Source organism: Ranitomeya imitator, chromosome 5 (genome assembly GCF_032444005.1).
Source record: "Ranitomeya imitator isolate aRanImi1 chromosome 5, aRanImi1.pri, whole genome shotgun sequence".
NCBI lineage: Eukaryota > Metazoa > Chordata > Amphibia > Anura > Dendrobatidae > Ranitomeya > Ranitomeya imitator.
The window spans coordinates 138,371,055-138,387,951 of record NC_091286.1 but is presented as its reverse complement, the minus strand read 5'-3'; the positions used below and the strand labels follow the sequence as shown (position 1 = coordinate 138,387,951).

General features: G+C 45.8%; 1 protein-coding gene across 3 annotated transcripts in view; it reads left to right on the top strand.

Moving 5' to 3' along the window:
• Positions 1-217: 217 nt before the first annotated feature.
• Positions 218-16,897, top strand: part of MTRF1L (mitochondrial translation release factor 1 like) — a 51,943-nt gene continuing 35,263 nt past the window's right edge. For all 3 annotated transcript variants that reach the window (XM_069769182.1, XM_069769181.1, XM_069769180.1), the window contains exons 1-4: positions 218-574; positions 3,421-3,500; positions 6,777-6,960; positions 7,045-7,208. In XM_069769182.1, coding sequence (XP_069625283.1) covers positions 259-574; positions 3,421-3,500; positions 6,777-6,960; positions 7,045-7,208 — 744 coding nt within the window. In that variant the 5' untranslated portion in view covers positions 218-258. The remainder of the gene's footprint in view (positions 575-3,420; positions 3,501-6,776; positions 6,961-7,044; positions 7,209-16,897) is intronic.

Below are 16,897 nucleotides of genomic sequence, written 5' to 3'. Positions count from 1 at the left end.
ATTTTCTCAATAATTTCCTATGTCATAATAATAGCCTAGAAACAAGAAGCTGCCAGCCGGTGGCCTGAGGAGAGGGGCCCCGAAAACCGCCATGTATACGGAGAGTACGCCGCCATTCTAGCAGATAAATCATACATGACTCAAACTTTGTCACTAGATGGCGCCAGTGGACGCTCAATACTCCGAGATGCCAGTCACAAGATGGCGACGCGTCATTGACGTGCGGGTAAAAGGTTAGAGGTGAAAGTGCAGCAAGTCATGCTTCTCGGCCTCTCCCGGTGTGTTCTGTGCGGAGTCCGAAGAAACCTTTGGGGAAATTGCAATAATGTAGTAATTAAGAGCTGCGTGCTGGGGCAGAGAATCCTGGGGAGCCGCCCGGTCTCCGATAATGGCCGCACTCCACTCCTAGAAGAGCTGATCAGGAGCGATGCGTGGACAGGTTATCTCGGGCGTCTGGAAGAGTGGGGGGCAGTGGATGGAGGGGACGATGTGGCGGTGGTGAAGCGGCTGCTCCCGGTTCTACGGGAACTGAGGGGCAAAGAGAAGGAACTGGAGGAGCTGCAGCACCTGGCAGGTGGGTAGGAGGGCAGTGAGACCCCCATGGCTGTGTGTAGACCCCGTGCCTGCCAAGATGCTGCTACTGTGAAGACCACCCTGTGCCTGGCGCTGGTAGACCATGATCTGCCCTATAATGAGGTGCTACTACAATCCCTAGTATAAGTAGCGATGAGCGGATCAGGCAGAATCATCAGTTCGCCCATCTTATTATCCTGGGAAATCGGATTTGTAGTTCAGATCTTCTCTGTGAACTCATCGTCCCTTATATGTATGTTCAGAATAAACATAATATGTAAAAAACATCTCTCCGCCCCCCCGCGTCCCCTCTGCCCCCTGTCTGCGTCCCCTCTGCCCCCTGTCTGCGTCCCCTCTGCCCCCTGACTGCGTCCCCTCTGCCCCCCCCGTCTGCATCCGCTCTGCCCCCCATCTGCGTCCGCTCTGCCCCCCGTCTGCGTCCCCTCTGTGCCCTGTCTGCATCCCCTCTGCCCTCCGTCTGCATCCGCTCTGCCCCCCCTTCTGCGTCCGCTCTGCCCCCCGTCTGCATCCGCTCTGCCCCCCTGTCTGCGTCCCCTCTGCCCCCCCATCTGCGTCCGCTCTGCCCCCCCGTCTGCATCCGCTCTGCGTCCCCTCTGCCCCCCCTTCTGCGTCCCCTCTGCCCCCCCTTCTGCGTCCCCTCTGCCCCCCTTCTGCGTCCCCTCTGCCCCCCTTCTGCGTCCCCTCTGCCCCCCATCTGCGTCCCCTCTGCCCTCCGTCTGCGTCCGCTCTGTCCTCTCTGCCCCCCGTCTGCATCCGCTCTGCCCCCCTGTCTGCGTCCCCTCTGCCCTCCGTCTGCGTTCGCTCTGCCCCCCCGTCTGCGTCCGCTCTGCCCCCCGTCTGCGTCCGCTCTGCCCTCCGTCTGCATCCGCTCTGCCCCATCTGCATCCCGTCTGCAAATACGAATTTAAAAAACAAAAGCAAGTAGAATTTTTCTTTGTATTCGCTCATCTCTAATAAGTGACCAGACAATCTCAGGTTCCAGTTGTTTGGTCAGATTAAAAAATAAAGTAAAAAAATGTGTTATTATTAAAACCTACTGTTCACCTATTACACATAATAAAAATACCCTTATGTCGCATCACGGCGGCCATAACAGTCCCATCTTTCGTAATATAACACTAATTATCCCGATCGAAAAACAATAGAAGCGCCAAAACTGTGTTTTTTTTTTTTGTTTTTTTTTAAATTTTCCAGTCATCATAACACTTCAATAAAGAGCGATTGTCGGCTTGTCACGAAATAAACCTGCTCTTGTAGATCTCCATTGCCATAATGTCACCGCTCCGTGTATGCTGTACTGTGACTGCGCCCCCGACACTGACTGACAGCAGCTCCTCGTTAGGGATGGTACACGATGACGTGCCGCCATGTTCTTGAAAGAGTAGGAGCAGGGCTGCCCAGACATTTGTCTATGGACAGTCCATAAACAGTTAATAAGTGCTATGAACCCCCAAAATGATGGCACTAAGAAATACAACTCATCCCCAAAAAACAAATGAAAACTATGGTGTGGCCTAAAGGCCCAACGGGGCAGATTAACCCCTTCACGACCTTGCCATTTTCCGTTTCTGCGTTCTTGCTTTTCGCTCCCCTCCTTTCCAGAGACATAACTTTTTAATTTTTCCGTCAATATGGCCATGTGAGAGCTTGTTTTTTGCGGGACAAGCTGCACATTTCAACAACATCATTGGTTTTAGCATCTCGTGTACTAGAAAGCGGGAAAAAATTCCAAGTGCGGTGAAATTGCAAAAAAGTGCAATCCCACACTTGTTTTTTGTTTCACTTTTTTGCTAGGTTCACTAAATGCTAGAAATGACCTGCCTTCAGGTCATTACAAGTTCATAGACACCAAACATGTCTAGGTCACATTTTATCTAAGTGGTAAAAAAAAAAATCCAAACTTTGCTGAAAAAAAAAAAATTGCGCAATTTTCCAATACCCATAGCATCTCCATTTTTCATGATATGGGGTCAGGAGAGGGCTTATTTTTTGCGTGCCAAGCTGGCGTTTTTAATGATACCATTTTGGTGCAGATACATTCTTTTGATCGCCCGTTATTACATTTTAATGCAATGTTGCAGCGACCAAAAAAACATAATTCTGGTGTTTAGAATTTTTTCTCGCTACGCCGTTTAGCGATCAGGTTAATCCTTTTTTATTGATAGATCGGGGGATTCTGAATGCGGCGATACCAAATATGTGTAGGTTTGAATTTTTTTTTTTATTGTTTTATTTTCAATGGGGCGAAAAGGGGGTGATTTAAACTTTTATATATTTTTTTTTTATTTTTTTCATATTTTTTTCAAACATTTTTTTTAACTTTTGCCATGCTTCAATAGCCTCCATGGGAGGCTAGAAGCTGGCACAACTGGATCAGCTCAGCTACATAGCAGCGATAATTAGATCGCTGCTATGTAGCTGAATTGCAGGGTGGCGCTCACAGCAGGCCGGCATCAGTAACCAGAGAGGTCTCAAGGACCTCTATGGTTACCATCCTGACGCATCGCCGACCCCCAATCATGTGACGGGGTCAGCGATGCGATAATTTCCGGCTGCACGGCCGGAAGCACCGGTTTAATGTCGCTGTCAGCGTTTGACAGCGGCATTCAACTGGTTAATAGTGGTGGGTGAATCGCGATTTCACCCGCCGCTATTGCAGGTACACGTCAGCTGTTCAAAACTGCTGACATGTCCCGGCTTTGTGGTGGGCTCAGCGCCGGAGCCCACATCAAAGCAGGGGACCTGACCTCTGCAGTAATAGTACGGCGGGGGTCGGGAAGGGGTTAATATATCTGTTTTTTATTGTTCCTGTGTTTCACTTTATAGAGGAAAATGAAGATTTAAAATCTCTGGCAACAACAGACATGGCTTCCTGCGAGGCGGAGATAACCGACCTAAAATACAAGGTACGGTTTTATTTCTTTACACTGCAGTCGGAAAGGTTTTACACAGTGGATGAGAAAACTAATACAAAAAGCTCGTCATCCCGCCCAACTAATACAAAAGGCTCGTCATCCCGCCCAACTAATACAAAAGGCTCGTCATCCCGCCCAACTAATACAAAAGGCTCGTCATCCCGCCCAACTAATACAAAAGGCTCGTCATCCCGCCCAACTAATACAAAAGGCTCGTCATCCCGCCCAACTAATACAAAAGGCTCGTCATCCCGCCCAACTAATACAAAAGGCTCGTCATCCCGCCCAACTAATACAAAAGGCTCGTCATCCCGCCCAACTAATACAAAAGGCTCGTCATCCCGCCCAACTAATACAAAAGGCTCGTCATCCCGCCCAACTAATACAAAAGGCTCGTCATCCCGCCCAACTAATACAAAAGGCTCGTCATCCCGCCCAACTAATACAAGAGGCTCGTCATCCCGCCCAACTAATACAAGAGGCTCGTCATCCCGCCCAACTAATACAAGAGGCTCGTCATCCCGCCCAACTAATACAAGAGGCTCGTCATCCCGCCCAACTAATACAAGAGGCTCGTCATCCCGCCCAACTAATACAAGAGGCTCGTCATCCCGCCCAACTAATACAAGAGGCTCGTCATCCCGCCCAACTAATACAAGAGGCTCGTCATCCCGCCCAACTAATACAAGAGGCTCACCATCCTGCCCACTGCCGACGTCTTAAAGGGAACCTGTCACCAGGTTTGGCTGATATAAGTTATCCACGGCATTCTTTAATGCTGTATATAAGCCCCCGATCCTACCTGCAAGAGAAGAAAAATAACTTTTATTATACTCACCTGAGGATCGGTCCGGTCCGAGGGGTGTCGCTGATCTTGGTGTAGTACTGCAGTGCGCTGGCGCAGGGAAAAGTCAGAGGCCCAGCGCCTGCGCACTGCAGTACTTTGCTCTGCCCTCAGTAGGGCAGATGGGTACGCCTGCGCAGGAGCGTGATTCTGGAGAGCCATGAAGCAAGCAGGAGGGCGGCATCGCAAGAAGATGGAAGGCGCCGGACCTGGACCTGCGACACCCATCAGACTGGACCACCTCCCGAGTGAGTATAATAAAACTTATTTTTCTTCTCTTGCAGGTTGGATCGGGGGCTTATCTATAGTATTACAGAATGCTGTGGATAAGCCCTGAAAGGCAGTGGCCATAACTCGTATGGGCCAAAACTGGTGACAGGTTCCCTTTAAATTGAGGCTGTTGGCACATGACTCTGCAAGGATGTTTTAGTACGTCCTTAGGAGTGGGGAGCAGACGGGCAGACGTCTCATACTGAAGGTTTGGTACAATCGTTGGTAAAGAAGTGCTGTGGATACAGTATAGGAAGCACTAGCGATGTCTTCTGCTTCAGTCCTGGTGATCATCGACTACTGGGAAGGAGTCTAACGGACCATGACAGGCCTGCAGTGAACGGAGCATCTGTGGCAGAGGAGACACTGAATATTAATATATGTATCAATACTGTGATATTGCTGGATAGAGAACAAGCTATAAGACGAATGCTGGTTTAGGGGGTTAAAAAATAGAATGAAAAGAAAACTATTAAATAAGGGTAAAAAAAGAAAAAACAGGTTCATATCACAAACCCTTTACTTCATCCAAAATAAAGATAAAAAAAATACATATGGTATCGTTGCATCCAGAAAAGTTTGACTTATTAACCCCTTAAAGTCCGCCGATAGGCCTTTTAATGGCGGTAGTTAAGGGTACTTAAACCACAGTGGAAAAAGTGTATAGCGCCCCCTAGAGTCGGATTTTCTCGGGGTCTCAGCTTCTGTGGATAGCCGAGACCCCAGAGAACATGATTCTGGTAGTTTTTTACCGACCCCCAGGTTGCGATCGCTGTTATTAACTGTATAACAGCGACCGCAAAAAAGCGCTATTTGCCATTTAATCTCTCTGTCCTCTGATATGATCGCACACCAGAGGACAGATAAATAGGGTCCCCAATCCCCCCCCACCCCCCGATACTAACCAGTGTCCCTGGGTCCTCCTGCTTCTCAACCACCCCCCCCACAGCCGCTGGCATCTTCCGGTAAAAAAATGGCGGGCGCAAGGCGCCCGCCGAGATGTGCCGTTCGGCACCCGGCAACAGTAGGAAGATTTTTCCTATTGGTTCATTTTGGTCACTGTGATAGGGTCTAGTAAATGAACCCCTCCTTTATCACCCCCTTAGTTAGGGAAAAATAATAAAATAAAATATATTTATTTCCATTTTCCCATTAGGGTTATAGTTGCGCTAAAGTGAGTTGGACAAAAGTTAGGGTTGGGGCTAAAATTAGGGTTAGGGTGAGGATTAGAGTTAGGCTTGGGATTAGGGTTAGCGGTGTCTTGGGAATAGGGTTAGGGTTAAGATTAGGGTTAGGGGTGTGTTGAGGTTAGGGTTGTGATTAGGGTTATGGTTAGAGTTGGGATTATGGTTAGGGGTGTGTTGGATTTAGGGTTGGAATTAGAATTGGGGGATTTTCACTGTTTAGGTACTTAAGGGGGTCTCCAGACACAACATGGCGCCACCATTGATTCCAGCCAATTTTGCGTTCAAAAAGTCAAATGGTGCTCCCTCTCTTTTGAGCTCTGCTGTGCCCCTAACCAGTGGTTTACCCCAACATTTGGGGCATCAGCGTTCTCAGGACAAATTGAACAACAACTTTTGGGGACCAATTTCTCCTGTTACCCTTAGGAAAATAAATAATTGCTGGCTAAAAAATAATTTTTGTGGGAAAAAAATACTTGTTTTCACGGCGCTGCGTTATAAACCTCTGTGAAGCACTTGGGGGTTCATAGTGCTCCCCACACATCTGGATTAGCTCCTTGGGGGGGTCTAGTTTCCAAAATGGTGTCACTTGTGAGGGGTTTCTACTGTTCAGGCACATCAGAGGCTCTGCAAACGCAACATGCTTACCATTCTGTCAAAGTCTGCTTTCCAAAACAGCGCTCCTCCCCTTCCAAGCTCTGCATGTGCCCAAACAGTAGTTTTCCCCCCACATACGGGGTATCGGCGTACTCAAGACAAATTGCGCAACAGCTTTTATGGTCCAATTTCTCCTGTTATCTTTGTGAAAGTAAAAAATACTAGCTGTCTCTTCCTCACCGATCAGACATTGAGGACCTAAGGAAAGTCCCGTCCAACCCCTTTAATTTGTGTGTAAGGCAGTGCTGTGCATCTGTTGTCCCATCTGGACCATCCCGTCCTGCGACTTACATTACCCTTTCTGTTGTACAGATGGCTGGGCTGTTAATTTCCAAAGAAGAAGCTGACGACTGTAACCTTATATTGGAGGTGACGGCTGGTGTCGGGGGACAGGAGGCAATGCTCTTCTCCGCTGAGATATTTGATATGTATCAGCGTTTTGCCGCCTATAAACACTGGAGCTTTGACATATTGGAGTATTTTCGCAGTGATTTAGGTGAATTGTTCTTGATGCCAACGTCACCACAGGGCGGGTCGTCATATACTATGGTTCTACCAATGACTATTGCGTGTGTTGCAGGTGGTGTGCGGCACGCAACAGCAAGTGTGGCTGGTTCTGATGCCTATAGACACCTGAAATACGAGGGTGGCGTGCATCGGGTTCAGAGAGTACCCAAGACGGAGAAGCAAGGAAGAATTCATACCAGCACTATGACTGTCGCTATTCTGCCTCAGCCAAGTGAGGTAAGGACTGTGGGCAACATGTTTGTCCTGTCTTACTTTTTTCTATCTACTTTTAAGTGGCCACAGACATTAAATGGACCAGGTTTTTGCTTTGTAGTCTGAGAACAGCATAATGTAGAGACTGAGACCCTGATTCCAGCAATGTATCACTTGGCTGCTTGTAGTTTTTAACGTCCTGGTGATGCAACGATGATTTTATCACCATAGGACTAGTAAACCTGCTGCCATGTAGTCCTCCATATTCATGAGCTCTGTATAACCCCGCCCCACCAGTGATTGGCAGCTTTTCATCATTGATACACAGAAAGCTGCCAATCCGTAGTGTGGGCGGGGTTATACAGAGCTCCGCAATCTGAGTAATGCTAGATTTGCAGCAGAGAACTGTGATTTTTATCAAAACTGCAGCACCCAGCAAGGTTACTTATGGATTGCTGGATTCAGGGTCTCTGCCCCTACATCATGCTGTCAATTACATAACAAAAACGTGTATCAGATTCACTCTAACCCCTTTACCCCCCAAGGGTGGTTTGCATGTTAATGACCGGGCCAATTTTTACAATTCAGACCACTGTCCCTTTATGAGGTAATAACTCTGGAACGCCTCAACGGATCTTGGCGATTCTGAGATTGTTTTTTTCCATGACATATTGTACTTCAAATTTGGCGAAAATTTTGAAAATGTTGCAATTTTCAAACTGTGAATTTTTATGCCCTTAAAACAGAGAGTTACATGACACAAAATAGTTAATAAGTAACATTTCCCACATGTCTACTTTAACCCCTCTGTGACCTTAGACGTACTATCCCGTCGAGGTGCCCTGGGCTTATCTGACCCTGGACGGGATAGTACGTCATAGCCATAAGCCATAGCTTATCGCAGCTGACATCCGGCACTATGTGCCAGGAGCGGTCACGGACCGCCCCCGGCACATTAACCCCTGGCACACCGCGATCAAAGATGATCGCGATGTGCCGGCGGTGCAGGGAAGCACCGCGCAGGGAGGGGGCTCCCTGCGGGCTTCCCTGAGCCCCCCGCAGCAACGCGATGTGATCGCGTTGCTGCGAGGGTCTCCTCACCTCCCTCCCTGCTCGAGCCCCGGATCCAAGATGGCCGCGGATCCGGGTCCTGCAGGGAGGGAGGTGGCTTCACAGAGCCTGCTCAGAGCAGGCACTGTGAAGGCTGCAGCGCTGCATGTCATATCAGTGATCTGACAGAGTGCTGTGCAAACTGTCAGATCACTGATCTGTGATGTCCCCCCCCTGGGACAAAGTAAAAAAGTAAAAAAAAAATTTTCCAAATGTGTAAAAAAAATAAAAAAAAATATTCCAAAATAATGAAAAAAAAAAATAAATATTATTCCCATAAATACATTTCTTCATCTAAATAAAAAAAAAAAACAATAAAAGTACACATATTTAGTATCGCCGCGTCCGTAACGACCCGACCTATAAAACTGTCCTACTAGTTAACCCCTTCAGTAAACACCGTAAGAAAAAAAAAAAAAAACGAGGCAAAAAACAACGCTTTATTATCATACCGCCGAACAAAAAGTGGAATAACACGCGATCAAAAGGACAGATATAAATAACCATGGTACCGCTGAAAGCGTCATATTGTCCCGCAAAAAAAGAGCCGCCATACAGCATCATCAGCAAAAAAATAAAAAAGTTATAGTCCTGAGAATAAAGCGATGCAAAAATAATTATTTTTTCTGTAAAATAGTTTTTATCGTATAAAAGCACCAAACCATAAAAAAATGATATAAATGAGGTATCGCTGTAATCGTACTGACCCGAAGAATAAAACTGATTTATCAATTTTACCAAACGCGGAACGGTATAAACGCCTCCCCCAATAGAAATTCATGAATAGCTGGCTTTTGGTCATTCTTCCTCACAAAAATCGGAATAAAAAGCGATAAAAAAATGTCACGTGCCCAAAAATGTTTTCAATAAAAACGTCAACTTGTCCCGCAAAAAACAAGACCTCACATGACTCTGTGGACCAAAATATGGAAAAATTATAGCTCTCAAAATGTGGTATTGCAAAAAATATTTTTTGCAATAAAAAGCGTCTTTCAGTGTGTGACGGCTGCCAATCATAAAAATCCGCTAAAAAACTCGCTATAAAAGTAAATCAAACCCCCCTTCATCACCCCCTTAGTTAGGGAAAAATAAAAAAAAATGTATTTATTTCCATTTTCCCATTAGGGCTAGGGTTAGGGCTAGGGTTAGGGCTAGGGCTAGGGTTAGGGCTAGGGTTAGGGCTAGGGCTAGGGCTAGGGTTAGGGTTAGGGCTAGGGTTAGGGCTAGGGTTAGGGCTAGGGTTAGGGTTAGGGCTAGGGCTAGGGTTAGGGCTAGGGTTAGGGTTAGGGTTGGGGCTACAGTTAGGGTTGGGGCTAAAGTTAGGGTTAGGGTTTAGATTACATTTACAGTTGGGAATAGGGTTGGGATTAGGGTTAGGGGTGTGTCAGGGTTAGAGGTGTGGTTAGGGTTACCGTTGGAATTAGGGTTAGAGGTGTGTTTAGATTAGGGTTTCAGTTATAATTGGGGGGTTTCCACTGTTTCGGCACATCAGGGGCTCTCCAAACACGACATGGCGTCCGATCTCAATTCCAGCCAATTCTGCGTTGAAAAAGTAAAACAGTGCTCCTTCCCTTCCGAGCTCTCCTGTGTGCCCAAACAGGGGTTTACCCCAACATATGGGGTATCAGCGTACTCAGGACAAATTGGACAACAACGTTTGTGGACCAATTTCTCCTGTTACCCTTGGGAAAATACAAAACTGGGGGCTAAAAAATAATTTTTGTGGAAAAAAAAATATTTTTTATTTGCATGGCTCTGCGTTATAAACTGTAGTGAAATACTTGGGGGTTCAAAGCTCTCACATCACATCAAGATGAGTTCCTTAGGGGGTCTACTTTCCAAAATGGTGTCACTTGTGGGGGGTTTCTACTGTTTAGGTACATTAGGGGCTCTGCAAACGCAATGTGACGCCTGCAGACCATTCCATCTAAGTCTGCATTCCAAATGGCGCTCCTTCCCTTCCGAACCCTCCCATGCGCCCAAACGGTGGTTCCCCCCCACATATGGGGTATCAGCGTACTCAGGACAAATTGCACAACAACTTTTGGGGTCCAATTTCTCCTGTTACCCTAGGGAAAATACAAAACTGGGGGCTAAAAAATAATTTTTGTGGGAAAAAAATTTTGTTTTATTTTTATGGCTCTGCATTATAAACTTCTGTGAAGCACTTGGTGGGTCAAAGTGCTCACCACACATCCAGATAAGTTCCTTAGGGGGTCTACTTTCCAAAATGGTGTCACTTGTGGGGGGTTTCAATGTTTAGGCACATCAGTGGCTCTCCAAACGCAACATGGCGTCCCATCTCAATTCCTGTCAATTTTGCATTGAAAAGTCAAATAGCGCTCCTTCCCTTCCGAGCTCTCCCATGCGCCCAAACAGTGGTTTACTGCCACATATGGGGTATCAGCGTACTCAGGACAAATTGGACAACAACTTTTGAGGTCCAATTTCTTCTCTTACCCTTGGAAAAATAAAAAATTGGGGGTAAAAATATAATTTTTGTGAAAAAATATGATTTTTTATTTTTACGGTTCTGCATTATAAACTTCTGTGAAGCACTTGGTGGGTCAAAGTGCTCACCACACATCCAGATAAGTTCCTTAGGGGGCCTACTTTCCAAAATGGTGTCACTTGTGGGGGGTTTCAATGTTTAGGCACATCAGTGGCTCTCCAAACGCAACATGGCGTCCCATCTCAATTCCTGTCAATTTTGCATTGAAAAGTCAAATAGCGCTCCTTCCCTTCCGAGCTCTCCCATGCGCCCAAACAGTGGTTTACTGCCACATATGGGGTATCAGCGTACTCAGGACAAATTGGACAACAACTTTTTGGGTCCAATTTCTCCTGTTACCCTTGGTAAAATAAAACAAATTGGAGCTGAAGTAAATTTTTTGTGTAAAAAAGTTAAATGTTCATTTTTATTTAAACATTCCAAAAATTCCTATTAAACACCTGAAGGGTTAATAAACTTCTTGAATGTGGTTTTGAGCACCTTGAGGGGTGCAGTTTTTAGAATGGTGTCACACTTGGGCATTTTCTATCATATAGACCCCTCAAAATGACTTCAAATGAGACGTGGTCCCTAAAAAAAAATGGTGTTGTAAAAATGAGAAATTGCTGGTCAACTTTTAACCCTTATAACTCCCTAACAAAAAAAAAAATTGGTTCCAAAATTATGCTGATGTAAAGGAGACATGTGGGAAATGTTACTTATTAAGTATTTTGTGTGACATATCTCTGTGATTTAATTGCATAAAAATTCAAAGTTTGAAAATTGCGAAATTTTCAAAATTTTCGCCAAATTTCCGTTTTTTTCACAAATAAACGCAGGTACTATCAAAGAAATTTTACCACTATCATGAAGTACAATATGTCACGAGAAAACAATGTAAGAATCACCAGGATCCGTTGAAGCGTTTCAGAGTTATAACCTCATAAAGGGACAGTGGTCAGAATTGTAAAAATTGGCCTGGTCATTAACGTGCAAACCACCCTTGGGGGTAAAGGGGTTAAATCAGCACAATTTTTGAAAGCAATTTTTTTTTTTGTTAGGGAATTATAAGGGTTAAAAGTTAAGCAGTCATTTCTCATTTTTACAACACCATTTTTTTTTGGGACCATCTCATATTTGAAGTCACTTTGAGGGGTCTATATGATAGAAAATACCCAAACCATTCCAAAAACGGCACCCCTCAAGGTGCTCAAAACCCCATTCAAGAAGTCTATTAACCCTTCAGTGCATCACAGGAATTTTTTGAATGTTTAAAAAAAAAATGAACGTTTTTCACAAAAAATTTAATTCAGACCAAATTTTTTTTTATTTTACCAAGGGTAACATTAGCTATTGGACCCCAAAAGTTGTTGTGCATTTTGTCCTGAGTATGCTGATGCCCCATATGTGGGGGTAAACCACTGTTTGGGCGCATGGCATAGCTCGTAAGGGAAGGAGCGCCTGTCACGGATCGCTGCTCTGTGGTGTCACTTATTCGTCACGTGCCTGCTCTCACACGTGACTTTGGGTTGTGCCTGCAAGGGTTAATCTATCTCCCCACTCTCCGTCCAGCATTCAACCTCTGTCCTATGCTGTAAGGGGAGCATAAATCACACACCGACCCAGGCCACACACCCGCTCATACGCGCTGCCACCACTCATTGAATACACGGGCGATGAGTCCCAGAAATAACTAATAAAAATATGTTTATCACTCATAAGGCTCACACACCTTAGGCTATGGATTCTTTAGAACATTCAAGGTTCAACTTATTAAAGGTTTATACTTTAATAGAAAAAGGTTCAATGCTTACAATAAGAAAAGGTATAAAAATATGATAATAAAAAGACATACAACTTATGCAAAACAGTATCAAATAAACAGGAGAAAACTTACAGAAATCATCTAACTTGTAGTCTGCTTTCTGCTCCCTGAGGGGGGGGGGGTGAATGTAGTTCTGGAACACATCAGGTTTTCAGGCTGCCCTCATCATGTGAACCCAATTCTCTGTCTGCAGCCTAAATTTATAACTTTGGTCTGAGGTCAGGTTTCTAGACCAGCCTCCCAGGTTAATATCATAATTGCGGTCTGTTTGATTGGGCACGGCCGCTCTACCAATGAATATATATTCTTTTCCTCTGGGACACGTGTGAAATGGTTCCCAGGGATACCTTCCCTCAGGCCACAATTTAGCATCTCCCCTCCAAGACCTCAGAGGTGTCAAGTGTTCCTTTTGTTCTTCGGCCTTAGCCAGACCCCCTGGTGAGATCTGGAGACAGAATTCTTAAGGCCCCTTCACATTAAGCGACGCTGCAGCGATACCGACAACGATCCGGATTGCTGCAGCGTCGCTGGAGAGCTGTCACACAGACCGCTCTCCAGCGACCAACGATCCCGAGGTCCCCGGTAACCAGGGTAAACATCGGGTAACTAAGCGCAGGGCCGCGCTTAGTAACCCGATGTTTACCCTGGTTACCATGCTAAAAGTAAAAAAAAAACAAACAGTACATACTTACCTACAGCCGTCTGTCCTCCAGCGCTGCGCTCTGCTTCTCTGCTCTCCTCCTGTACTGTCTGGGAGCCGGAAAGCAGAGCGGTGACGTCACCGCTCTGCTTTCCGGCTCACAGCCAGTACAGGAGGAGTGCAGAGCACAACGCTGGAGGACAGACGGCTGTAGGTAAGTATCTAGTGTTTGTTTTTTTTTACTTTTAGGATGGTAACCAGGGTAAACATCGGGTTACTAAGCGCCGCCCTGCGCTTAGTTACCCGATGTTTACCCTGGTTACCAGTGAAGACATCGCTGGATCGGTGTCACACACGCCGATCCAGCGATGTCAGCAGGAGATCCAGCGACGAAATAAAGTTCTGGACTTTATTCAGCGACCAACGATCTCCCAGCAGGGGCCTGATCGTTGGTCGCTGTCACACATAACGATTTCATTAACGATATCGTTGCTACGTCACAAATAGCAACGATATCGTTAACGATATCGTTATGTGTGAAGGTACCTTTACTCTTCCCAAGGAAGTACATATTAAAACCTAGGTGCCACTGGCCTTCAGGACGGATGCTACATTATCACTAGTCACACATATAACCCTAGACAGATGTCAGATGTCACTACACACATATAGATATATATATACACATTTCACCACAGCGCCTTTTTACTTTTTCAATGCAAAATTGGCTGGAATTAAGATCTGAAACCATGTCGCGCTTGGAGAGCCCCTGATGTGTCTAAACAGTGGAAACTCCCCACAAGTGACACCATTTTGGAAACTAGACCCCCTAAGGAACTTATCTAGATGTGTGGTGAGCACTTTGAACCCCCAAGTGCTTCACCGATGTTTATAACGTTAAGCAGTAAAACTAAAAAAATTCATAGTTTTTCCACAAGAGTGAAATTTTTGCTCTCAATTTTTTATTTTCCCAAGGGTAACAGGAGAAATTGGATTCCAAAAGTTGTTGAGCAATTTGTCCTTAGTATGATGATACCCCATATTTGGGGATAAACCACTGTTTGGGCGCATGGCAGGGCTCGGAAGGGAAGGAGCGCCAGATTTTACTGTTATGGTTTGCAGATGCCAAGACCCACTGGGAGAGCCCATGAGGTGCCAAAACAGCAGACCCCCCCCCCCCCATAAGTAACCCCATTTTACAAACTACACCTCTCAATGAATTCATCTAGGGGTGCAGTGATCATATTAACACCATGCGTGCGTAACAGAATTTTATAACATTGGGCAGTGAGGACAAAATAACTACATTTTTACCACCAAAATTTTGTTTTCGCCAAAAATTTTACATTTTCACACAAGAAGTGGGTAAAAATGGCAACAAAATTTGTTCCACAATTTCTACTGAACGTGGCAATACCCCATGTGTGGCTGTACAGTGCTACTTAGCCATGCGGAGAGACTAGGGAGGAATGGGCGCTATTTGCTTATTCAAGTGAATTGGTCTGTGCACATATCAGTGTGTTTCTACGGACAGTGTGTCCATGGGCAAAACACACTGATATGTCCATTTTTTAAAGTCAGCACAGGCCATAAAACGTCCCGCACACGTGCATACACATAACACACATGGATGTCATCCATGTGACAAGCATCGGAGCCTGGGACAGAAGTGTTACAGTAAGTGCTGTTCCCTGTCGCCGGGTGCTGAACATGGCTCTCCTGCTCTGCCGCTGATGGGCGTGAGCAGGGGAGAATGATGAGAATTACATTTAAGTAATAAAAGAGACAGCCGGTGGCGGCTGATGGAACTAATACTCCCATCAGCCTACCCCTGCTGCTGCTAATAATAGTGACAGCAGGAGAGGCGGATGGGAGAATTCATCTGCCGCTCCTGCGCTGTAAATAAATACGGTAATTTAAAAAAAAAAATGGTGTGGGTTAACCCCCTATTTTTAATAACCAGCCAGACAATACTCAGCTGTCAGCTTCAGCAAGGTTGGATATCAAGAAGAGAGTGGTCGCCACGCCATTTTTAAAAAATTATTTATTTAAATAATTAAAAAACAACGGCGTTGGGTTCCCCCCCATCATTTTTGACAACCAGCCTTGCTAAAGCTCACAGCTGGGGGCTGGTATTTTTAGGCTGGTAAGGGGCCATGGATATTGACCCCCTCCCCCAGCCTAAAAATAGCAGCCCACAGCTGCCCAGAGAGGGCACAGCTATTAGATGCCACAATTCTGGAGCTTTGCCTGACTCTTCCCAGTTGCCCTGTAGCAGTGGCAAGTGGGGTAATAGTTGTGGGGTTGATGTCACCGGTGACATCAAGCCCACGGCTTAATAATGGAGAAGCATCTATAAGACGTGCCTGAGGAGGTGGTGATGGCGAACTAAGTCGAGGGGTTCAAGAGAGGTCTGGATGTCTTCCTGGAGCAGAACAATATTGTATCATACAATTATTAGGTTCTGTAGAAGGACGTAGATCTGGGGATTTATTATGATGGAATATAGGCTGAACTGGATGGACAAATGTCTTTTTTCGGGCTTACTATGTTACTATGTTACATTACTAATCCTACAGTTGTAATCTACTATATAATTGTCTAAGGGTCACTTCCGTCTGTCCTTCTGTCTGTCTGTCTGTCACGGATATTCATTGGTCGCGGCCTCTGTCTGTCATGGAAATCCAAGTCCCTGATTGGTCGCGGCAAAACAGCCACGACAATCAGCGACGGGCACAGTCCGGAAGAAAATGGCCGCTCCTTACTCTTACAGTGCCCGGTGCCCGCATACTCCCCTCCAGTCACCGCTCACACAGGGTTAATGCCGGCGGTAACGGACCGCGTTATGCCGCAGGTAACGCACTACGTAACTGCTGCTATTAACCCTGTGTCCCCCCAACTTTTTACTATTGATGCTGCCTATGCGGCATCAATAGTAAAAAGATCTAATGTTAAAAATAATAATAAAAAAACAAAACCTGCTATTCTTACCCTCCGTCGTCCGACGATGCGCTCGCGCCTGCCGCCATCTTCCGTTCCCGGCGATGCATTGCGAAATTACCCAGAAGACTTGGCGGTCTCACGAGACCGCTAAGTCATCTGGGTAATTTCGCAATGCATCCTGGGAACGGAAGATGGCGGCAGCCGCGCGTGTAGCGCCGGAGCTTCGCTGGATCCCAGGGGGTGAGTACATAACTATTTTTTATTTTAATTATTTTTTTAACAGGGATATGGTGCTCACACTGCTGTATACTACGTGGGCTGTGTTAGATACCGCGTGGCTGCTATATACTACATAGGCAGTGTTATATACTATGTGGGCTGTGTTATGTACTGCGTGGGCTGTGCTATATATTACGTGGCCACTGTTAATATACTGCGTGGGCAATGTTTATTATGTGGCTGCTATATACTGCGTGGGCAGTGTTATATACTACCTGGCTGCTATATAATGCGTGGGTTGTGCTATATATTACGTGGCCAGTGTTATATACTGCGTGGCTGCTATATACTGCATGGGCTGTGTTACATACTGCGTGGCCACTGTTAATCTATTGCGTGGCCTGTATTAACGCATCGGGTATTCTACAATATGTATGTATATAGCAGCCACATAGTATATAGCACAGGCCACGTAGTATTTGTCT